General features: G+C 34.0%; 1 protein-coding gene and 1 long non-coding RNA gene across 2 annotated transcripts in view; both read left to right on the forward strand.

Annotated features, from left to right (window-relative positions):
* The first annotated feature begins 2,548 nt into the window (after window positions 1-2,548).
* LOC115431154 (GRB2-associated-binding protein 2-like) overlaps window positions 2,549-26,088 on the forward strand; it is an 80,506-nt gene continuing 56,966 nt past the window's right edge. Inside the window, exon 1 of the mRNA XM_030151389.1 lies at window positions 2,549-2,818. Within this exon, the coding sequence (XP_030007249.1) occupies window positions 2,747-2,818 (72 nt within the window). The 5' untranslated portion in view covers window positions 2,549-2,746. The remainder of the gene's footprint in view (window positions 2,819-26,088) is intronic.
* Window positions 16,247-18,320, forward strand: LOC115431016 (uncharacterized). Its single transcript, XR_003937045.1, has 2 exons — window positions 16,247-16,964; window positions 17,941-18,320. It is a non-coding gene; the product is annotated as an uncharacterized LOC115431016 (long non-coding RNA).

Below are 26,088 nucleotides of genomic sequence, written 5' to 3' on the forward strand. Positions count from 1 at the left end.
ATAAAGACAGTATTTTTCAACCATGTTTTATCATGTAGACGGAAAACAAATTAAAATCATAAATCACCCATAATCCAGATTTATGTTTGGCCACTTTAACCTGCTGTCAGAGTGAAACATAAAACAGACAAAATGGAACAATCGTGAAAAGAATGACAATATCCATCCATTTTAAAAGAGAAAATCGACATGGAATCCTCATTATGATACAGAAGATTAAAAAATGGACTTAAACTCATATATTGGGCTGATTAATGTTATGTTTTTTTTTAAACTTGTTTTTTTTTATATTCAAAATAAAAACAATAAAATACATAAATGCCCTTTTATGTTGTGGGTTTTGTTTTTGTTTTCCTTTTTGTCTTTTTTTTTTCACTTTGTTTTTTCTTTTTTGTAAATGACTGAAAATATGATAAAACCAATAAAAACTTATGGACTTTAAAATCTTGGGCTCATTAATGTTTTTGTTTTTTTTTTAATCTAAATAAAAACAATAAAAAAAAAATAAATGCACTTTTAAGTTGTGGGTTTTGTTTTTGTTTTCCTTTTTTGTCTTTTTTTTCCCACTGTTTTTTCTTTTTTGTAAATGACTGAAAATATGATAAAAAAAAATAAAAACTTATGGACTTTAATTTATATCTTGGGCTCATTAATGTTTTTTTTTTTTTAGGTTTTTTCCCTGTTTTTTTTTTTTTTTTTTTTTTTTAATATTTGAAATAAAACAAATAAATGCACTTTTAAATTGTGGGTTTTGTTTTTTGTTTTCCTTTTTGTCTTTTTTTTCCACTTTGTTTCTTCCTTTTTGTAAATGACTGAAAATAGGATAAAACCAATACAAACTTATGGACTTTAACTTATATCTTGGGCTCACTAATGTTTTGTTGTTTTCTTTTTTTGTAATATTCAAAATAAAAACAATAAAAAATAAATAAATGCACTTTTGAGTTGTGAGTTTTGTTTTTTGTTTTCCTTTTTGTCGTTTTTTTCCCCACTTTGTTTCTTCCTTTTTGTAAATGACTGAAAATAGGATAAAACCAATACAAATTTATGGACTTTAACTTATATCTTGGGCTCATTAATGTTTGGGTTTTTTCTTTTTTTTTTTTTTTTTTAGGTTTTTTTCCCTGTTTTTTTTTTTTTTTTTTTTTATAATATTTGAAATAACAAAACAAATAAATGCACTTTTATGTTGTGGGTTTTGTTTTTTGTTTTCCTTATGATAAAACCAATAAAAACTTATGGACTTTAACTTATGTCTTGGGCTCACTAATTTTTTTTTTTTTTTTTTTGTAATATTCAAAATAAAAACAATAAAAAATAAATAAATGCACTTTTAAGTTGTGGGTTTTGTTTTTTGTTTTGGTCTTTTTTTCACTTTGTTTTTTGTAAATGACTGAAAATATGATAAAACCAATAAAAACTTATGGACTTTAATTTATATCTTGGGCTCATTAATATTTTTTATTTTATTTTTTTAAATATTTGAAATAACAAAACAAATAAATGCACTTTTAAGTTGTGGGTTTTGTTTTTTGTTTTCCTTATGATAAAACCAATAAAAACTTACGGACTTTAACTTATATCTTGGGCTCACTAATGTTTTGTTTATTTTTTTTTGTAATATTCAAAATAAAAACAATAAAAAATAAATAAATGCACTTTTAAGTTATGGGTTTTGGTTTTTTTTGTTTTCCTTTTTGTAAATGACTGACATTATGATAAAACCAATAAAAATTTAAATGACAAATAAATAAATAAATTAGACTAAACCTTTTCACCTTGTCACTCCAAAAAAAAAAAAGTCCATTCATTCAATCATCCACAAGATGGTGCGTTTTCCCATCTGACCACACTGGTGAAAATGGAATTCTTTATTGTGGCCAATGGCTGCAGCAGTGATTTTAATAGTTTTATGTTTCCATTAAAACACAACAGATGACTTGGGAAAGTTATCCACAGGAAGCGACGACTTGTATTCACTGAGTTCCGTGCGTAATTTGGCATTTTACGCATCACCTTATAAACTAAATGGATGTATTTTTACATTTGAGGACACACTCGGTGACATAAACACGTGTTTTGCTTGTCATTATACAAATACTAGTCTTTATTTGTGTTTCTTGAGGGTTTTTGGAGTCGTGTTTGGGGTCTTTGGAAGCGCTTTAAGCCGTGCGCTACTCCCCATCCTCTTCGTCCCGGCGCAGCCCATCCCTCCCTCTCTCCGTCCCCCTCCCTCCCTCGGCTCGGTGGGCGTGGTATGAGTTGGGAAAACAAACTGCAGACACCCTGAGATACTTCCTCACCCTGCATCAGTGCAGTTTCCCCGCGGCTTGTCGTCTGCTGCCCGTGCGTAAAACCAAAAACAATCCAAACACAGAAGAGTCGCGGTGTTTCTTTTCCTCCGGTCCTTTTTTTTTTTTTTTTTTTTTTTTTTTTTTTACTCGCCTCTTGCGCGCTGGTTGTTGCGCATTAGTAGGAGCGTTTGGACACATCTATCTGTGTGGAAAAGGCACCCTGCTTTCTTTGTTTTTTTTTTTTTTTTTTTTTTAATCCAATGGGGGGAGCGGACGGCGTGGGCACCAAGGAGAGCCAGACGCCGACAACTGAGTGAAAAAAAAAAGGGGCAAACCTTCTGGAGCCGCCATGTACTACTACTACAACTACTACTACTACTACTACTTGTACTACTAGTACTAGTACTGGTGACAGACGGCAGTTGAAGAGCAGAGAGCAAACAGTGACAAACATGAGCGGTGGAGAAATCATCTTCCAAGGCTGGCTGAGAAAGTCCCCACCAGAGAAGAAACTGAGGAGATATGTAAGTCCACGCAAAAAAACAAAAGGAAAAAAAAACAAAACAAAAAAACTTTGGTGCAGCTTCTTTTTACGCGTTTCCGTCCTTTCTCTCCAAATGTCACCTTTTGTCTCCAGAAAAGCGCACGCGTGTAAAGTTTATCCAAGCAGGTGCATCCCTCTACTGTCTCTTCTTCTTCTTCTTCTTCTTCTTTTTAAACAATCTGTCATATTGAAACATAATCTCAGTCTGTTCGGACGCAAACTGTCAGTTTTTCTTGCGCTAGGCCACCCACTGTGGGCTCCTGTGACCACATGGATGCGCCTAAGTCTGTGTTAATACCCGACAGCTGTCTATAATTTTGACTAAACACCTCTCAGACTACACACACACACATACACACACATGCACACATACATACATGAACTCCCATTTGGGTTTTATCTGATCAGGATGAGGTAATGTCTCCTGGATGCGTGGATGTGACCGGTTTTCATGTTGGTGTCATAGGAATAGTGAGAACTGCACAACACTTAAAAGGAGAGAGTGGAAGAGTGGAGGTGGGGTGAGTTTCCTGGGTGCTTTGGCAGTAGGGCAGTGTATTGACAAGAATCTGACAATATGATACAAATCACAATACAAGGATCACGATATCATATATCACGATACTGTTAAAAAAGCATATAACATAGACAATATAACATTAGATCCTGTTGGGCTCAGATAAACATGTGTGCAGATTTCTGCTGTAATCCAATTCTTCTAGGAAATTATCATTAAAAAAAAAAAAAAAAAGAAACAAAAAAATGGCCTTTTTTTAATAGTATCATGACATATCGTGATGTATCGTATCGTGATCCTAGTATTGTGATTTGTATCGTATCGCTGGATTCTTGCCGATACACAGCCCTAATCCCAATACTGTTAAAAAAAGCAATTTTTTGTTTGTTTCTTTTTTAAAAATGACTATTTCCTGGAAGAATGGAACGACACCAGAAATCTGCACAAATACTAAACACATTTTTATTTGATCCCAACAGGATCTAATGCTATATCACAAACTGTTCCTGTGTTCAAACTTAAATTGTTTTACAGACGTTACAGTTTAAGATCCTGCTCAAATGTTCATATTGTATTAGTTCAGAACTAACATCATAACTTTATTTTAACTCAACCCCAACAAAGGAACTACCATTATTGAATAAGAGTGTTAAATAATAATGAATAAAATATAAACAAAAATGAACCTCCACAATTTGAATAAATACCTAAAAATATCGATACAGTACTTTTTAATATCAATACCGTATTGTGAAATGAAATATCGCGATATATTGCAGAACCGATATTTTCTTACACCCCTGTTTGGCGGGGGGGTAAAGTCTCCTGGATGCGTGGATGTGACCGGTTTTCATGTTGGTGTCATAGGAATAGTGAGAACTGCACAACACTTAAAAGGAGAGAGTGGAAGAGTGGAGGTGGGGTGAGTTTCCTGGGTGCTTTGGCAGTAGGGTAGTGTATTGACAAGAATCTGACAATATGATACAAATCACAATACAAGGATCACGATACCATATATCACGATATATCACGATACTGTTAAAAAAGCATATAACATAGACAATATAACATTAGATCCTGTTGGGCTCAGATAAAAATGTGTGCAGATTTCTGCTGTAATCCAATTCTTCTAGGAAATTATCATTAAAAAAAAAAAAAAGAAACAAAAAAATGGCCTTTTTTTAATAGTATCATGACATATCATGACGTATCGTATCGTGATCCTAGTATTGTGATTTGTATCGTATCGCTGGATTCTTGCCGATACACAGCCCTAATCCTAATACTGTTAAAAAAGCAATTTTTTGTTTGTTTCTTTTTTAAAATGATTATTTCCTGGAAGAATGGAACTACACCTGAAATCTGCACAAATACTAAACACATTTTTATTTGATCCCAACAGGATCTAATGCTATATCACAAACTGTTCCTGTGTTCAAACTTAAATTCCGTTTTACAGACGTTACAGTTTAAGATCCTGTTCAAATGTTCATATTCTATCAGTTCAGAACTAACATCATAACTTTATTTTAACGCAACCCCAACAAAGGAACTAACACTATTTAATAAAAGAGTGTTAAGTAACAATAAATAAAATATAAACAAAAAAACAAAAATGGACCTCCGCCATATCTGCATTTGAATAAATACCTAAAAATATCGATACAGTTCTTTTTAACCCCTTCATGCATAGTGGTCAGTAGAGTGGACAGCTATTCAAAAGCTGTTCTTCTGTATATTTACCTCCGCCAAGGAGGTTATGTTTTTGCCAGGGTTTATCTGTTTGTTTGTCTGTTTGTTTGTTTGTTTGTTTGTTTGTCTGTCCGTTAGTGTGCAACATAACTCAAAAAGTTATGGACAGATTTGGATGAAATTTTCAGGGTTTGTTGGAAATGGGATAAGGAAGAAATGATTAAATTTTGGTGGTGATCGGGGGTGGGGGGGCCCACGGGGGGGGCCACTGATCAGCCTTGGCACAGTGGACCAGCCAGCACAGTGGACGCTTGAACATGATCCCATACACTGTCACCTATTGGACAGTCATGGGAAGTGCTTTCTTTTTTTTAACTCGTAACCAAGATGGCTGACAGGAAGTCAGAAATGCTGAACATCCCAGGAATATCTGGTAAATCTTTCTATATCAGGACACCCCTGAAGGTAGAACAAATATGCTTGCATCAAGTAACATCTAAGGATTAATATCAGTGTTAAAAATTCCAGATATTTATTTTATATTGGAAGACATTTGCAATTAATCATGTCCGCTAAATTGATGCCATGCATCACTGGCTGTTTTTCAACTGCAATTCATATCATTAGAAAAACTTTGCGGTTCTTGTTAAATCATTTGATCTGCAGTAACATGTTTTAGAGCAAATCAATTGCTAATTGTTCTTAGAGTGTAATTAAAAGTTGTTGTTTTTTCTTGTGCATAATATCTTGGTTAAGTGAGTAACAACTAGTATTAGAATGTGTTAAAATGTGAGAAAACATCAGATTAGTAGCATTAAAAATGTTTAATTGCATAGTCTTCCCACAGTATATGATTTTCTGATGTTGTTAAATACGTATTTCTTTGCTTCAAAAGTTAACAGTATGATGGACATTTTGTAACGCCGTGAAAAATAGGTTCATAAATAAAATATTAAAATTGCAATTGCATTTTTTTACATGCCTAAAGAGGAATAAAAACACTCCGGAAAAAAAGTCTCGACTAAGGTTCTCATAATACATGCATGAAAGGGTTAATATCAATACCGTATTGTGAAATTAAATATCGCGATATATTGCAGAACTGATATTTTCTTACACCTCTATTTCGCGGGGGGGGTTGGGGTTGGAGTGGGGGTTGGGGTGGGGGGGGCAGCCACAAATCAGATAATAGGATTTATGGAGGCAGATAGAACCATGAGACAATCTCCTATAAATACAGCTGTCCACTGTTTATGTATGGTGTTGCATTACTAGGCCTCTCCATGTTCCTACTAGCTGACTTTGCCATGATGTCATCACACTGTTTCATCTGGAAATCCATCCTTGAATGTCTTCAAATGCCCCCCCCCGCACCCCTCCTCCCACCTCTACTCCTCTTCTCCCCCACCACTACCTCCTCCTGTCATTTCCTCATTGTCTTCCACTTAAAGCCGGCTAATGTTTACACAGAGACCACCATGGTCAGTACGGAACAGCAGCTGCGAGCGTACAGAGGAAAAACTTGCTTGGTTCATAACAGTACTGTATAAACAACAAGAGAAGAAGAAGAAAAAAAAAAAACACTCTCACAAGACATAATGGAGCTAACATAATGGCCTTCCTCAGGCAACAGAGCAGGAGGAGGTTCGGACTTTTTCAGCCTCATTCTCACCCTTAGCGAGTAAACCTAGAAACAAGTTCATACATACATGCAAACACGGACGTAGTTTGAGACAGAAACCAGTGTCATGAGATAGAGCGTCCACAACAGGCGAGACTTGTGAATGCGATAATCTGTCCATCTCAAATTCCTTCCAGTTAAAGTCAGGCTACGGACAATCGGAGCCATTAACTCACCAGTATTGCTGTCATCTGACATCGTTGACATCCTAATGAGAGTGATATTTTCAGATGCTCCTCGTGCGTACGCTCATGAAGGTGTGTTACGCTCCAGAAATGTCAAACGGGAATGTGATGGGTCAGTGGATGGGAGCGAGGAATGTAAAAGGGTCACCGGAAGATTTGCGGGCGCTCGTGGGAAGTTTGCGCTGGGATCTACAGTCGCGGAAAAAATTATTAGACCAGGATCAAAATACAGTATTCAAAATCTCTCTGATGGGACATTTTAGAGATAATTTGACAGATTATTGTTGCTAAATGACCCACATTTTTACTTTTAAACTCATTTTTGCTTTAGTTGGACCATAAGGGATTATCCAAAACAAGGAGCTACTTTATATTGAAATTTATGTTGTTATGGCAATCAATTAAAGAAGAATGAAGAATTGCCTTTATTGTCATTTGACAGTACAGAGTACATCAAACGAAACTGAGTTCAATGATTAGGGACATCGGGCCGTTGCTCCTACTACAGCGCTACCATAAAACCCTTTCTTTGAAAATTGCAGTGAAGAACAGAAGATAATGCAAAGCACAAACAGAAGACATCATACAGTTTTCACACAGTACACGTGGACACATGCTGGAATTTTTTCATGGATTTGAAAAGGAATTGGGATACAGCGTGAACATTAGGCAGACAGCAGACGTGAAAAAAAAAGTTCATTACTGTGTTTTGACCTACCATCAAAAGTCATCAAAAACAATGGTTAAGCAATCCAGTACTAACTCCTGTGTGTATCATGTGACTAAAACAGACAGAAAAGAAAACATGAAATGCATAAAAGCACTGTTTTTGTCAGTACAATGCCATAGATATTGACGGAAGAACTGAAATGATTTTGGTTATTATCAAGAAAACATGTTAAATGGATAGATATCAGCTCTGAAATTAAACTACTATGAACTATTTTTGTTGTTATCATTATATTTGTCCAAACAAATGCACCTTTAGTTGTACCAGGCATTATTTTGTGTTTCCCTGAGATCCAAACATTCAAAAACGTATCATGGATTGTGCCATAAATCTGCATTTTTATGAACAAAAACGGTCAAAAACATATTTTTATGTGTTTAATTGTTGGATCCTTCACATCTTTATAGTCTGTAGTCAGTCTATAACTCTAGAATACCGTAGTCTGGTGATCGATAAACGGATGATTCCTTGTTTATAAATGAGTTTTCCTTGACCTGATGGGAAAGTGAATTTCCTCCTGTGGATCAGTAATGTTTATCTGTGTCTCTATCTGTATTGCTACATTGTTTTTGTCTTTTTACTTCATCTCATTTGCGTTTTAAGGTCAACATTTATAAACTGAACCAGAGAAAACCTGAAAATGCATTCACATACAGTTGCGGAAAAAATGATTAGACCATCAAAAGTCATCACAAACAATGGTTATGCAATCAGGTACTAACTCCTGTGTGTATCATGTGACTAAAACAGACAGAAAAGAAAACATGGAATGTCTAAAAGCACTGTTTTTGTCAGTACAATGCCACAGATATTGACGGAAGAACTGAAGTGATTTTGGTTATTATCAAGAAAACATGGAAAATGGATAGATATCAGCTCTGAAATTAAACTATTATGAGCTATTTTTGTTGTTTTCATTATATTTGTCCAAACAAATGTACCTTTAGTTGTACCAGGCATTAAAATGAACAAGAAATTGAAGAAAACACGAGGTGGTCTAATAACTTTTTCTGCGACTGTAGATCAGTGGTTCTGAACTGGTCTACCTTCAGGATAGAGATGTAATGAGCAGAGATTTTGGTTTTACGATTGTTGTCAGAGAAATAATCGTGGTTTCACAATTACTGCCCTTATTTTGTGCATATTCATTTCAAAACAGTACTCATTAAGGCTGTCACTAGTCGCTTTTCCATTGGACATACGTATGTGCAAAACTTTATCGATATTTACTAAATGTTGAAAAAACAGAAGTGCTTAATGTCGGGTTTTCCATTAAATCAAAAATATGATGATTTGTTTCTTTATTATTGCAAGATGACACGAGAAGTCTTTCCGTAAACATGGTGACGAACATAAATATCACTTTGATTTACAGATATATTCATTGTTATTATATTTTACTCCTCTATCCCCTTCTAAATTAAAAAATGATTCAGTTTCCTGGTGTGTCCACACATACCGCACCATGTTTCTTTTAAAACTCTTCTTCTTCGCTTGTTGTCTGTCAGCATCCATTTTTATTTTAATTGACATGACTCTAGTTGCGAAAAAAGATCTCTCCATTGCCGTTTTGCGTGATATACCATTTGCCTGAAAAACCACTTCTTGCCAGCGCAAAAACTTTTAATCGAAAAATGAGTTTTTCCGTTTTTCCATTAGGCAAATTTTAATGCACAAGTTATATTTGTGCAATTTGAGGGTCAATAGAAAAGTGACGACTTTTTATTCAAACTTCGGACATTCGTTCAAGCATGAGGTGAAAAGTTCAAATAGGAACTGTGATTACCTGTTGGAATGTGGGGTGGAGTCTCTACAGACAAATCAGACTATTTTATGTAGTTCGCCTTGTGATCAAACACAGTGTGTTTACTGCAGCAATTCACAGGTTCACCCTCCTGAAACTTGTATGACAGTCTGAACTGGAAGAGAATGGCCTAACTCCACCAAAGCTAGGCAGACAGATAGTAGTGAATGGGTTGGACAACGGTAGCACTGGTCTGCAATTTTTTAGAAATGATTTGCTTCAGAGATTAAATGTGCTAAATGTTACGTATTTTAATAAGATTAATTGGAAAATAAATGACAAAAGTGCCGGTTTGCTGATTTCAAGGTATATGATTAAGTGTTATTGCACATATATATTGGTTTATGTACATTTACAGGGTGGGGAAGCAAAATTTACAATGAACATTTAGTTGTTTTTTCTCAGCAGGCACTACGTCAATTGTTTTGAAACCAAACATATATTGATGTCATAATCATACCTAACACTATTATCCATACCTTTTCAGAAACATTTGCCCATATGAGTAATCAGGAAAGCAAACGTCAAAGAGTGTGTGATTTGCTGAATGCACTCGTCACACCAAAGGAGATTTCAAAAATAGTTGGAGTGTCCATAAAGACTGTTTATAATGGAAAGAAGAGAATGACTATGAGCAAAACTATTAGGAGAAAGTCTGGAAGATACTATTAAAGAAGAATGGGAGAAGTTGTCACCCGAATATTTGAGGAACACTTGCGCAAGTTTCAGGAAGCGTGTGAAGGCAGTTATTGAGAAAGAAGGAGGACACATAGAATAAAAACATTTTCTATTATGTCCATTTTCTTGTGGCAAATAAATTCTCATGACTTTCAATAAACTAACTGGTCATACACTGTCTTTCAATCCCTGCCTCAAAATATTGTAAATTTTGCTTCCCCACCCTGTATATAATAGTTTTTATAAATCTTCCACTAAATAGAACCTGTAAAGTGAATGTATTCTAATGTGCAGACAGTGTTTTGAAGTAGATCTTGTAGCTCTGAGACAAATATTCCTTTTGACTCAAACCCATTCTCTCGTTAATTCTTGAATTTCACATTTTGACCCAAGGCTGTATCTTGGAAAGTTCAGCCAACCAGCATTTTCGACTTGATTTTTCTTTATTGGTGACTCTCATGTGGTAAAATTTCTTTACTTTTATTCCGGAAGCACTTTCCTTGTAGACCAGTGTAGTCTGAAGCTGTGTAGATGACGGTAGCGAACGCAAATTGTGGAAATGAAAGTGAGCTCGTATTGAAAATATATTTACGGTCAAGACAATGCTGTGGGGGCAGCTGTGGCCTAGATGGCTGGAGAGTCTGCTGGGGGGTGCTTGTGATTGATGGGTCACCGGTTCAGTTCTCTAGACTGGCGGAGAGTTGTTGGCTGATGTGCCCTTGAGCAAGGCACTTAACTCCCCATTTACTCCCCAGGCACCTGATACGGTGCGCCCACTGCTCCTGGGATGCAGTGTGTGATACATGGTGCATAGTGATGGGTTAACCCTCTGGTATCCCGTCCAGTAAGGCCCTTACTAAGCACCAAGTGTGCCTTTTTGGCACACTTGTGGAATAATGTAAAAAAAAATTTCATACAGTTTGTTTTTAATTGTTTTACACTTTTTTCTATTTCATCAACTTGAGCTGTAAATAAAAATACCAAATACTCAATAATTGTCACATTTTTTAACCCTTTAAATGCTGTTTGTAATGTAAACAAACCATTTTTGTGGATGCAAAAAAACACAAAAAATTAATTTTTTTCAATATACTACATAAAAAGTGGATCACATATTACTTGATTTTTGCAGCCTGGCATATGTCAGTGATTAACTCCAACATTGGTTAATTTACATTATTATTTTTGGCGCTAGGTCAAATGTTCGAAAATACTAGCATCTGTCACCAAGTGTGCGTAAAATGCACACCTATAAATCAGACTACTAAATATTATATATTGATTTATTTTTCTGCTCTAATTTGATTTTATTTTTGTAAATCAAGGTCAGCCCTAATCATACATATCAAATGGAAGAAATAGTGCGTTTTAGGCACACTTGGGAGACAGATGCTAGTCTTGTAATTTTCTTTTGTTTACAATGTGCACATTTTAGTTGTTGGCCAGAATTTTAAAGATCATACAAAAATGAACAACTTTTGAATTCTAACCTTATTTAAATTGTGAAAAATAATATGAAGTTTTTTTTAACACGAAATGCAAAGTGTGCCTAAAAGGCGCACCCGGATACCAGAGGGTTAAAGGTGTTGGTGTGGTGATCCACTGTAAAGATTTCAGTAAAGTGCATGGCTGTGGTAGAGTCGAGCAAACCAAAGTGCAACAAGAAAGTAAAGAAAATGTGTAGTTTTATAAAATGCAATTAAAAAAAAAAAAAAATACAACCCAGGTACAAATGAGTTCCAGTTAAAAGCCTATTTAATGTTTACTGCACTTGGAATGAAGGAAAATTCGTGACATTGGGACTTGACGTCACCCCTCAGATAAAAGTTTTACGACTATTGACTTCAATAAAGTGAAGAATTATAGAGGAAACTAGATGGAAATGATGTAAAAAACATAATTTATCATATCATGTAGTTTTGTATGTTTGGGTCAAAGTACACACAAATACACTTAAAATTCCATCCCAGGTACATGAAAAAACATTCATCTTTTGGGTCTTGAACTGTAAAAGTCTGGGTTTACAGTGTCAACAGTGTGGCACACCAGCTACTGTTACTGCTAATAACAAACCCAGACTTCAACACAAACTTTTTCATTTTTGTGCCACTAACTGTGTTGCTTCGATACATTAAAATACTGAGAAATTTGTTAAAATTTGAGAGCAAATTTCAATACACACAGCTTTTATTCATGTTTGGTTTTTTTAGTATTTTAACCCAGATAACCTTTATATTTTCTGTGGTAGAACTGCTTTAGATGGAAAAATGCCAGTGTGGTGAAACTAAAGACTGGAGGCTGATGAGTGAAAACACACTGTGGTCAATAGGTTTATATTTACGGCTGGTACAACTGTTGTTACTGCATATACTTTTTTTTTTTTTGCTGTTGCATGTGTGAGATGAACAGAAATGAAATTTGTTAGAATATTATGCACCGATTTGAGGGAATAACTGTACAGATGAGCTGAAAAATCAAACTAAAGTTGTGTTTTCCAGAGTTTTTAGCTCAAAGTATAAATTTTGTTTCCCTGAGATCCAAACATGTAAAAACGTATCATGGATTGTGCCATAAATCTACATTTTTATGAGCAAAAACTGTCAAAAACATATTTTAATGTATTTGATTGTTGGATCCTTCACATCATTATAGTCTGTAGTCAGTCTATAACTCTAGAATACCGTAGTCTGGTGATTGCTAAACTGATGATTCCTTGTTTATAAATGAGTTTTCCTTGACCTGATAGTAAAGTGAATTTCCTCCTGTGGATCAATAATGTTTATCTGTGTCCGTATCTGTATTGCTACGTCGTTTTTGTCTTTTTACTTCATCTCATTTGTGTTTTAAGGCCAACATTTATAAACTTGACCAGAGAAAACCTGAAAATGCCTTCATGTAGAGTTAACGAAAAAATTATTAGACCATCAAAAGTCACCAAAAACAATGGTTATGCAATCCAGTACTAACTCCTGTGTGTATCATGTGACTAAAACAGACAGAAAAGAAAACATGGAATGTCTAAAAGCACTGTTTTTCTCACTACAATGCCATAGATATTGATGGAAGAACTGAAGGGATTTTGGTTATTATAAAAAAAAAACATGGAAAATGAATAGATATCAGCTCTGAAATTAAACTACTATGAGCTATTTTTGTTGTTACCTCTGCCAGGAGGTATTGTGATCGCTTTGCTTTGTTTGTTTGTCTGTTAGCAAGATAACTCAAAAAGTTATGGACGGATTTTTATGAAATTTTCAGGAAATGTTGATACCGGCACAAGGAAGAAAAAATGATACATTTTGGTGGTGATGGGGGGCACGGGGGCACACTGATCTGCCTTGGCGGAGGTCTGTGCTCTCCGAGTGCTTTTCTTGTTATCATTATATTTGTCCAAAACAAATGTACCTTTAGTTGTACCAGGCGTTAACATGAACAAGAAATTGAATAAAACAAGGGGTGGTCTAGTAATTTTTTCTGCAACTGTATTTGTTGCAACTCTCAAATAACTTGTTTTTTTCTACATTCAACCATTCGTAGGTGTCTTTACCTCCGCCAAGGAATGGAGGAGGTTATGTTTTCATTGGGGTTTGTCTATTTGTTTGTCTGTCTGTCTGTTAGCAACATAACTCAAAAAGTTATGGAAGGATTTTGATGAAATTTTCAGGAAATGTTGATACTGGCACAAGGAAAAAATGATTACATTTTGGTGGTGATTTAAGAAGCAATGTGTAGTTCTCCACTATGTGGACATTTAGCTGCCATGCAATTTTTTCCCCTAATACATACAAAAGTGTAAAAAAAAAAAACAAAAAAACAAATGTTTTGATAAACTGCTTTGCTGCTGATGTATACAATAAAAAAAAAAGTAAAAAAAAAAAAAAAAAAAATTGGTGGTGGGGGTGGGGGGGGGGTTGATCTGCCTTGGCGGAAGTCTGTGCCCTCCAAGTGCTTTTCTAGTTTTTAGTATTATCCTCTGAATTTTGCATTTTTCAGTGAAAACCAAGTATTTTCCTATATTTCACTGACTGGTCATGTAGATTTTTATAAAATGAACAAGAAATTGATGAAAACAAGGGGTGGCCTAATCATTTTTTTCAACGACATTATTTCTTTCACTGGTCATACAGATTTTTCTAAAAGTAAATTCCAAGGTTACTGTGTAGAAACAGATAAAACTGAAGAAAAAGTGTCTTTTTTAGCAAAATATATCATTAACTGAACTTAAAAACAAGCATTTACAACCACTGTCATTTATCAAACTATGGGGGGTTTATTGGTGAATTGATGGTGAATCAATTATTTTCCAATTTTTTCTTACTATTTACTATAAATTTTAATAGGTGTCTCAGTAAAGTGCACTTTGGGTCCTGATTACCTCCGCCAAGGAGGTTATGTTTTTGCCAGGGTTTGTTTGTTTGTCTGTCCGTTAGTGTGCAACATAACTCAAAAAGTTATGGACAGATTTGGATGAAATTTTCAGGGTTTGTTGGAAATGGGATGAGGAAGAAATGATTGCATTTTGGTGGTGATCGGGGGGGGGGGGGGGGGGGGGCACTGATCAGCCTTGGCGGAGGTCTGCGCTCTCCGAGTGCTTCTAGTTTTTTTTAATTTTGGAGATCTGAACTGTAGTTTTATCTTTTTTAATGCAGTAAATTGGTATCTGATAAAGTTTTATTCAAGAACTAGTATCATAGGAGGTTCTCTGAGGTAAACACACGCCTAAATCTGATCTAAACCTGTAAATACTTCATCAGAGCCTCTTCAAGGATCTTCCCTTTAACAATGACGAGGTGTTGTAATCTCTAACAGCAGCTTTCCTGTCAGTATTCCAACTCCTTCTACTGTGAAGTCCTCAGAACCAGTCGAGGCCTGTGTTTGTTAATCAGTAGTTACTTGTTGAAATCATTGGTCATTGCGTTTTCCTTTCACCCAGGTTTTCTGTAAATGTGCCACCCGGCGACGCAAACGCTGAACGCGTATTAGCAACCGGCGTAGGAAAAACTCGTACTAGCACCGCGGCTCTGGTATGCAAATAAGATGCAAAGTCAGTGAGGGAGTAAAACACTTGTGTCAGTTGAAACCTGAAGGCAACTGTCGGCAAAGACAGGAGGCAACACGTTTACGCTCTGTAAACGTAGTAGGACTAGACCTGGTCAGCACAGTGTTGACATCCTGAAGGGAAAGTACTAGTACACTGTAAAAAATACACTAATAGCTGTAAAAAAAATTATTCTTACTCATGTTATTGTCGCCAAAATGTAGCTAAAGTTATTGTTTTTTAACTATTTGACTGGTTTAATCTGCAGGTGCGTTTCCCAAATATAGGTTAAGGGCTCAAAATGGGTCAGGGAGTTGTTTTTTTTTTTTTTTTTTTTAACCTTTTCATGCACGAATTATGAGAACCTTAATCAAAATTTTTTCCTGAGTGTTTTTATTCTTCTGTAGGCATGAAAAAAACAATGCGATTGAAAATTTTCTTCGGAAAAAAAAAATAATAATAAAAAATAATAATAAAAAATAATTTTAAAAAATGTAAAAATACATAAAAAAAATAATAATGAAAAAAAAAATTAGAGAACAGTAGAATAACTGTCCACTGTAGTGACCTATGCATGAAAGGGTTAAAACAACCACAGTGGACCAAAGTGCTGTACAGAAGACTAAAAACACAAGAAAAATTAATAATAGGGATGTAACGATATGAAAATTTCATATCATGGTTATTGTGACCAAAATTATCACGGTTATCATTATTATCGTAGTATTGTTGAAATTGTGCTCAAAACATTCAAAAAGTACTTATACACACAATGAAATAATTTCATAAAGTTGTAGTTTGAAAAAAACAAACAAACAAAAAAAAAAACAAATAAAGTAACAGCATAATGTACTTTTTGTTGGCAGAAACATTCAAATATTGCCAAGTAAACATCAAACATACAAATGTGCATTAAAGATGGCACCTTATGGCCATTGTTTTTCCATTTTCCATATCAAGTTTGAGTTGTTTTAGTTTCTTTTTCATAGATAGATAGATCAAAGTGCGGTAATCAAACACGGTTATCATGATAATGACAATTTTAACGGTAATACTAACCACTGGGAATTTTACCGCGGTTTATCATTATACCAGTAATCGTTACATCCCTGATTAATAAAAGCATTAAAAAAAAAAACCCAAAACATTAAAATCTAATAAAAACTGATACCTAATTCATATCTGTATGTACTCAGGGAGCTGAGATATGAAGAAAACTGATTTTCCCCGATTTCGCGTTAGCCATTTTGAAAAAGCCGCTGTAATCCGAGTCCATCCCATGATATCAAGCCTTAACATCGTGATTTCTAATTGTTATGATCCACCGAACAAAACGATACCACTCAGTCATGAAGGGTTCTGGCGGGGGTAACTCTTCTGGGCTCCTGGATTATAATGTGAAGCTGGTTTTGCACATTTTCAAAAATATCGTTGTGAATATTCATTAAATAGTCGTATTCTTTGCTCCACATTTTCATTGTCTCTTTGTATTGTTTCATTTACTGTTTTTAAAAGAGATATTTCTTGACTAGAGCTGTAAGTGTATTGGTCTCATGTGAAGAAAATGAACTGCCCACCCCTGTCCCAAGGTGACGGCAAATTTCTCTTTTGGATCTCGAGCTGAAAGTTCGGAACGACTCATTTACTGAGACGCATCATATTCTGTAAAATCGTCATGTATTTGTAGCGCCGCTGTCCTGTGAGATCCACATATCTTTAAGAAGTCGACTTTTATGAGCTGAGATAATATGTGACAATGTGTTTTCCATCTAATCCCATAAGTGTATTTTGGCTGAAGGAGGTGGAATATATCTGTAAGAAGTCTGAGCTGTTCTTAGATTTGTGAGGCTGCATTGAACAACAAATCCAAGAGTATTTTTAAAGAGTTAATTTAGATTAACGCTTTAAACCCCTGAGCCTAAAGTGGTCCAAGTGGATTTTTTTTTTTTTATTTTGACTATAAAACGGTGAGAAAATATGCTGAGCGAGTCCATTTGCCTTATTTTCCAGAGCACTTTTTTCCAGATCTTTCAAAATCTAGCAGTCATTTACAATTTACTGTATGTTATAATTCTGCTAAAGTAGCTTCTTCTCCAGACTCAATTAAATCTATAAAGCACAACATAAAAAGACAACTACCAACAAGCAAAAAAAAGTTAAAAAAAAAAAAAAAAAAAAAAGGACAAAAGTAGTACCCCCCCACCCACATTGGTCCACATTCACTTAATTATGAATGTTACAGCTGAAAATTGGATCTTTTTCAGTTTCAAGAATGACATTATGTCCGTTATCCAGGTGTGTTGGGAGCTGTTTTTTTTTTTTGGGGGGGGGGTTGCCAACTGTTAAAGAGAGAAATATAAAGCAACAACATGATATGTGAATTCATTTTACTAAATAGTTCGCATGTTTTTTGAGAAAAGTGAAATTCCCTACATAACCGGCACCATCTGATATTAAAATGCTTAAAAAAGCAATTCACACCAATTTTTCAGACAAAATGATTTTTATAATGATAAAAGGGTGTGCAAAAGATCATAAAACTACACCGAAAACAGAAATATATGATTGAGATTTCAAATTATAGCAGTGATAAATTATGTTATTATTCATTCTTGGAGAACTTTCCGAGGGACTGAATTTAGTTTGTATAAAAAGTTCCGTAATTTTCTTGAAAATCCTTTTTTTGGCAAAAATTTTAATGGATTTAGAAACTTAAGATGTTATACTATTGAACTACAAAAAGTTTGAAATCATTATGTGTATTTTGGCTGAAGGAGGTGGAATATATCTGTAAGAAGTCTGAGCTGTTCTTAGATTTGTGAGGCTGCATTGAACAACAAATCCAAGAGTGTTTTTAAAGAGTTAATTTAGATTAACGCTTTAAACCCCTGAGCCTAAAGTGGTCCAAGTGGATTTTTTTTTTTTATTTTGACTATAAAACGGTGAGAAAATATGCTGAGCGAGTCCATTTGCCTTATTTTCCAGAGCACTTTTTTCCAGATCTTTCAAAATCTAGCAGTCATTTACAATTTACTGTATGTTATAATTCTGCTAAAGTAGCTTCTTCTCCAGACTCAATTAAATCTATAAAGCACAACATAAAAAGACAACTACCAACAAGCAAAAAAAAGTTAAAAAAAAAAAAAAAAAAAAAAAAGGACAAAAGTAGTACCCCCCCACCCACATTGGTCCACATTCACTTAATTATGAATGTTACAGCTGAAAATTGGATCTTTTTCAGTTTCAAGAATGACATTATGTCCGTTATCCAGGTGTGTTGGGAGCTGTGTTTTTTTTTGGGGGGGGGGTTGCCAACTGTTAAAGAGAGAAATATAAAGCAACAACATGATATGTGAATTCATTTTACTAAATAGTTCGCATGTTTTTTGAGAAAAGTGAAATTCCCTACATAACCGGCACCATCTGATATTAAAATGCTTAAAAAAGCAATTCACACCAATTTTTCAGACAAAATGATTTTTATAATGATAAAAGGGTGTGCAAAAGATCATAAAACTACACCGAAAACAGAAATATATGATTGAGATTTCAAATTATAGCAGTGATAAATTATGTTATTATTCATTCTTGGAGAACTTTCCAAGGGACTGAATTTAGTTTGTATAAAAAGTTCCGTAATTTTCTTGAAAATCCTTTTTTTGGCAAAAATTTTAATGGATTTAGAAACTTAAGATGTTATACTATTGAACTACAAAAAGTTTGAAATCATTATGTGTATTTTGGCTGAAGGAGGTGGAATATATCTGTAAGAAGTCTGAGCTGTTCTTAGATTTGTGAGGCTGCATTGAACAACAAATCCAAGTGTTTTTAAAGAGTTAATTTAGATTAACCCTTTAAACCCTAAGTCTAAAATGGTCCGCCTGAATTTTTTTTTTTTTTTTGACTGTAAAATGGTGAGAAAATATGCTGAGCGAGTCCATTTGCCTTTTTTTCCAGAGCACTTTTTTCCAGATCATTCAAAATCTAGCAGTCATTTGCAATTTACTGTATGTTATAATTCTGCTAAAACAGCTTCTTCTCCAGCTTCTAGTACAGACGTGAATGAAATTATCACAATGACTCAATAATACCTATAAAGCACAACATCTCAGGTTTCAGAAACAACTGGAATTTTTCCAATTGCACAAACAGTGAAAGAGTTACAGCCATCCAAACTGTATCTGCACGGTGTGAGTCAACGATGACACGTCAGGTGTTAAAGAGTTAATGAAAAGGAGAATTCAGCTTATGACAAACACATAAGGGGAAATATGTAACTAGATGGAAATGACGTAAAAGTACAGAAGAGGATTAGGGCCACTGGAAAAAAAAAAGGTCCAATCTATATATATTTTATTACTATTCTGAGAAGAAGTCAGAATTCTGAGAAAAAAGTCCAACTTCTGAGATTAAACTCAGGCTTCTGAGTTTTTTCTCATAATAATAACACTGGGTTACAAAAAAATGTTTTTTGCAAATTGTCTAGGTTTTTTCAACTGAATTAGGACCATTTTGCAGCGCTAAATCCAAAAATGACATCTGTTTTTCTCAATCAGGTCAGGTTTTTTTGCTAATTTGATTTTGAAAAATTTGATCTTCTCACAAAATATAATAATTAATACCAAAATAAGATTGGTAAGCACACTTTATGAAACTTGTGACTTGATTCCTGTTAGGTACAATGGTGTATTCACTGCAGATGTAGCAGAATACGTCAGGCTTATTTTTGCAAGATCTTCTAGTCGAAGCCATTTCATTCACCTGTAATATTAAAAAACCCATTAATCATAAATTGGCAAAAGTAAAATCTTCAGAACTCGTTTATTGCAAGAAATATGAAAGAATTTTGTGTCATATGATGTGAAAATGCCCATAAATGTAAGCAAAAATGTTAAAAAGCCAATATGTAGCATAGTTCAGAAAGTTGGCCAGATTGAGCAAAATTAATGTGATTTTTGGATTCAGCACACCAAAATTATCCTAAATCAGCTCAAAAAACTTCAACAATAAATTTGTTGTTGACCAGTGTAATAATAATAGTAATAATAATAATAATAATAATAATAATAATAATAATAATAATAACAAATATATTGAGCCTTATTATTTTTTTTTTCCAGTGGCTCTAATCCTCTTCCATATAAAAGACATATTTTATGATATAGTTTTGTATATTTGGGTTAAAGTGTATACAATTCCACTCAAATTTACATCCCATTTTTTTGGGTCTTGAGCTGAAAAAGTTTGTATTTACAGTGTCAGTTACAGTGTGCGACACCAGCTACTGTTACTAATAATAACAACAAATGCACATCACAGACTTCAACACAAACCTTTTCATTTTCATGGCACTGAGTTTATTCGATGCATTAAAATACCGACACATTTCTCACAATTTGAGCCCAAATTTCCACCCATAAGAGGTGTGTTTTTTAAATAATCCGTGTATCATTCGTTCATTCGTTTTTCGATTTAAAACCAAAAATGAAAAAACAAAAAAACGACTTGTTTTTTTGTTTTTCATTTTCAAAACCAGAATGAAAAACGGATAACGGTTCGTTTTTCCATTTCCCGATTTTGTGTTCAAATGAAACATGGAAAAAACGGATAACGACCGTTTCATCCGATTTTGCTATTTTCAATATAGTTCAGTTGTCTGACCAGGAAGTAGTCGTTACTAGGGAAAAAGTAAACACATGGAATCATGGCCGGACTGGAGGAATATTTTGCTATAATTAAGGAGTTGTTTGATACAGAAGCATATATCATTCACACAAAAAAAATAAATTTGGCTCTTTTTCTGAATGAATGAGATACTGTTTTGTGAAAAAAATTACATTCGACTCTGTTTTTCTCAATTAACGAGAAATTTATCTTGTTAATTGAGAAAAACAGAGCCGAATTTATTTTTTTTGTGTGAATGCAATACACTTCCGTATGTATCAAACAGCTGCTTAATTATAGCCAAATATTCCTCCAGTCCGGCCATGATTCCATTTGTTTATTTTTTCCCTAGTAACGACTACTTCTGGGTCAGACACCCTAACTATATTGAAAATAGCAAAATCGAATGAAACGGTTGTTATCCATTTTTTCCATTTTTCATTTGAGCACAAAATCGAGAAATGGAAAAATGAACAGTTATCCGTTTTTCATTCTGGTTTTGAAAATGAATTTGATTTTTGGTTTTAAATTGAAAAACAAATGAACGAATGATACACGGATTATATACTAGTCAACGTTTGCTAGGGATCAGTTTTATATTTGCACAATAATTGATGTTGTATAATATTTTGGGTGACTTCATATATTATGTGTGTACTTTGGCTAGTCATGTAAAGAAAAATGGACCAAAAGGTAAAAAAACATAAATTTTTATTGCACTTTCAGGCAAAAGGGTGACACAACCCTACAAATTAGAGTTCACAACAATTACTCTTCCAATTTTGTTTTCACTGAAACCACTCAGAATGTTCTGAAACACATACAGTGTGATGTCAATAATGTTTGTGGCCACCATCCGCATCCGCAGGCTGTACTCCACTGGGAAAGTAAATTTTCAAGTTTCCAGAATTACACCCCCGAATATAGCAAAGTTATAGTCCTGATCCCTAGCAAATGTTGACTAGTGTAAATGTCCCTGTATGCAGCACACACAGCTTTTATTCTTTTTTCTCTTGGTATTATTTTTACACACATAAACTTATATATTTTGGTCAAACTATACACAATTACACTCAAATTCACATCCCAAGTTAAAAAAAAAGAAAGAAAAAAAACAACTTTTTTTGGGTGTTGAATTGAAAAAGTTTGTGTTTACAGTGTGAGACACCAGCTACTGTTACTAATAATAACTAGAAAAGCACTCTGAGAGCGCAGACCTCCGCCAAGGCAGATCAGTGCCCCCCCCCCCCCCCCCCCCCCCCATCACCACCAAAATTTAATCATTTGTTCCTTGTGCCAGTATCAATATTTCCTGAAATTTTCATCCAAATCTGTCCATAACTTTTTGAAAGATCCGGATCAGTCTTTGCCATTTGATAGAACACCCCATTGTAAATCCCTGAGTCAAATTGCATGAGATTTGCACAATTCCCCCATATTGTGATTTCCACCATAAATATTAGTCCCATATTTATTTTACCTATATTTTAAGATTCCTTGACCATGAAAACATACCATTAGCAACTGGATTCATAATTATATCCTTATTAGTTCAGTAGTTATTCACGAAAATCACATTTCTCGTAATGGCGGTTTTCTTCTGGATCTAGCTCCTTAAGTATTAAAGCTACATGAAATCCGGTGGCATACCCCCGATGCGGAACTGACTGAGCTACACGATGGCGCTTGTCAGAAATTTCTACCTTTAATATTAAAGGCACAGTAGGCCAAAAAGTAAGGGCACCCCCATTTTTTATATAAATTGAGATAAAATCCGCCTTCTGGATCAGATCCGGATCAGCCTTTGAAATGTGATAGAGGACCCCATTGTCAATTCCTGAGTTAAATTTCATGAGTTTTGGTCAATAATTAAGCGAGATATTGGGAAACAAAAATTTTGGTCCCATTTACCACAATGTTAACGAAAATTTCAAAGTGATCCAGAATCCAGGATTTCTTCCGGATCACCCCCAAAAGTTAATCATTTCTTCCTTATCCCATTTCCAACAAAGCCTGAAAATTTCATCAAAATCTGTCCATAACTTTTTGAGTTATGTTGCACACTAACGGACAGACAAACAAACAAACAAACAAACAAACCCTGGCAAAAACATAACCTCCTTGGCGGAGGTAACAAACACAACACAGACTTCAACACAAACTTATCACTAACTGAGTTGCTTTGATACATTAAAATACTGACACATCTCTTACAATTTAAGACCACATTTCAATACACACGCACACTTATTTTTTTTTTTTTATTATCTTAACACAGATAACCTTTGTATTTTCTGTGGTCAAACTGTTTTGGATGGAAACATTCCAGTGTGATGAAATCGAAAACTAAATACTGGAGGCTGATGTTGAGTGAAAACACATTGTGGTCAATAGGTTTATATTTACCACTGACATGACTGTTGTTACTGTCTAGACTTTTTTTTTTTTTTTTTTTGCTGTTGTTGCATGTGTTAGATGAACAGACATGAAATTTGTTACAATATTATGAGCTGATCTGAAGGAACAACAGTACAGATGAGCTGAAAAATCAATCTAAAGTAGTGTTTGCAGACTTGTTTATAGTTCAAAGTATAAATGTAGTGTTTCTCTGAGACCCAAACTTATAAAAACATGTCATGGATTCTGTCATAAATCTACATTTTTATGAATGAGGACTATCCAAAACATATTTTTATGTATTTTTTGTGTGTAATTGTTGGATTGTTCACATTATTATTGTCTGTAGTTGGTCTATAACTGTAGAATACCTTAGTCTGGTGATTCATAAACTGGAGAAATATGTAAAACAGATGAGTTTAATCTGAAATAGACTTAGATTTAGATCAACTTTATTGATCCACAAGGGAAATTACTTGATCACAACAGCTCAGTTGCAAACAAAAAAAAACACTAGCAAAAAAAATAAAGAAAGAAAGAAAATAAGCATGAAGAGATACAAGCAATAAATAATAGAATACACTAATAAAGCAGAAAAAAACAAGATTTGCATATGTACAAACCTACAGGAAATGGAAGTAAATATAAATATAAATATACACTATATACATACAGGTGTGAAAGTACCTAAGGTCTAAAACAATTAAAACTTTTAAAAATATGTACAAATTAACTATTATTCAAAAATATAGAGCTCAGGATTACCTAAAGAAAATACTTGTTTTAAAGACTAGGATCAGTATTGGTAGTTGAGATAAGGATGTGATTTACCCGAAATAAAATTAAATATGTATTTGTATGTTTAGCAGTAATTACACTGAAAATTTGTTTGTTTGTTTTCTTGTGGAAACGTGTTAATTGTAAATAGGTTTAGGCAAAATAAGTCTGAACTTCAGCCTAAACCCTTTCAGTCACATTGTATTTGGAACAATGGATATGTTGGTTTTGTTTGTTGTTTAAAGTAATTAACGACCGAATAAACTACTATTACTACTAAGGTGCAGAAATGTGAATATGTGAGTTATCTAAATACTCAAGTAAAGTACTAGTAAGGAGCTGAAACGTGTACTTGTAGTGGTTACAGTCCACTAGTGTTTTCAGATGTGATTAACTGTGACTGAGGCAGTGGGAGGGTCTTCACCCCGCACGCATGTTGAACAATGTCCAAAATAAGCAAAAGCAACATGAAAACAACTGACTAATCCAGCAGTTACACAGTACCTCGAGCAGAGTTCTGTGGAAGTTGTTTTACTCATTATTCTGTGGTCGGACGGTTCTACTCATCATGTCTGATGCATAATTAAATACAATCCCGTGTGTGTGTGTGTGCATTAGCTCATATGCAGAATTACTGAGAATGAAATTGTACATTTAGAAAAAACATGGATATTCTCTGAGATTAAAAAGTTATATATTTACAAGGGCTGTCAAAATTAACCGGGATGAACCCTTTGATGCATGAATTATGAGAACCTTATTCAAGATTTGTTTTTCCTGAGTGTTTTAATTCCTCTTTAGGCATGAAAAAACACAATGTGATTGAATTTTTTATTTTTTTTTTATGAACCTATTTTTTATGGAGTTACAAAAATGTCCACTCAGCTGGACACCATGTGTTTAAGTTTTGAAGCAAAGAAACATGCTTTTTTTTTTTTTTTTTTTTTAAATTAACTTTTTTATTGACATTCTGCATCAATTTTGACAAAGATATTCATTTTAAATGTCATCAACATTATATTAGTCTGAATGTCCCTTTTTTTTTTAACAATGAAACAAACAAAAAGAACATTAACAAGTAGGGAGTGAATTGCAGTTATTGCATTTACTATATCTAATCTTCTATACCAGGGGTCTCAAACTCATTTTCTTTCAGGGGCCACATTCAGCCCAATTTGATCTCCAGTGGGCCGGACCAGTAAAATAATAACATAATAACATATAAATAATGACAATTCCAATTTTTTTTTTTTTTTAATGCAAAAAATAACAATTAATTATGAAAACATTTACATTTTACAAACTATCCAAACAAAAAAGATGTGAATAACCTGAAAAAACTGAAATTTCTGAAGCAAAATAAGAAGAAATAATAAGAAAAATTTGATCAATATTCTGCCTCAACTCATGATTTCTACATGTGCATTACAGATCAGATCTACCAAGACACAAAACAGGCAGAATATTGTTAAAATTGCACTTATTTTTCTTTAGACATTTCAGGTTGGTCATATAACAATCAAATAACAACATAATAACCTATAAATATTGACAACTCCAAATTTTTTTGTGCAAAAAATAACATTAGATGATGAAACTATTTCTATCCAAAAACAAAAAAGATATGAATAACTGAAAAAAAAAAAAAAAAGAAATTACTGAAGAAAAACAAATATAATTTTATCAATATTATGCCTCAACTTATGATTTCTACATGTGCGTTAAAGATCAGAACTATCAAGACACAAAACAGGCATAATATTGTTAAAATTGCACTTATTTTTCTTAAGACATTCCAGGTTGTTCATATTTGTTCAGGTTATTGACGTTTTATTATTAAAGGATATCAGAATTTAATGTTCTTTGCAGTAAATCAAAGAGAAAAAATTGGTGTTGCCGTTGTTTATAGGCATAATGTCAATACTTTTTTCACATTAAACCAAGAAGAAAATTTGGAGTCATTATTTCTAGGTTATTTTGCTATTATTTTCGAGTTTGACGCCCTTGACTGTTCATATCTTCTGCATTTTGCAAAGCCATCCCGTGGGCTGGATTGGAACCTTTGGCGGGCTGGTTTTGGCCCCCGG

The sequence above is a fragment of the Sphaeramia orbicularis genome, chromosome 13, assembly GCF_902148855.1.
Source record: "Sphaeramia orbicularis chromosome 13, fSphaOr1.1, whole genome shotgun sequence".
Lineage (NCBI taxonomy): Eukaryota > Metazoa > Chordata > Actinopteri > Kurtiformes > Apogonidae > Sphaeramia > Sphaeramia orbicularis.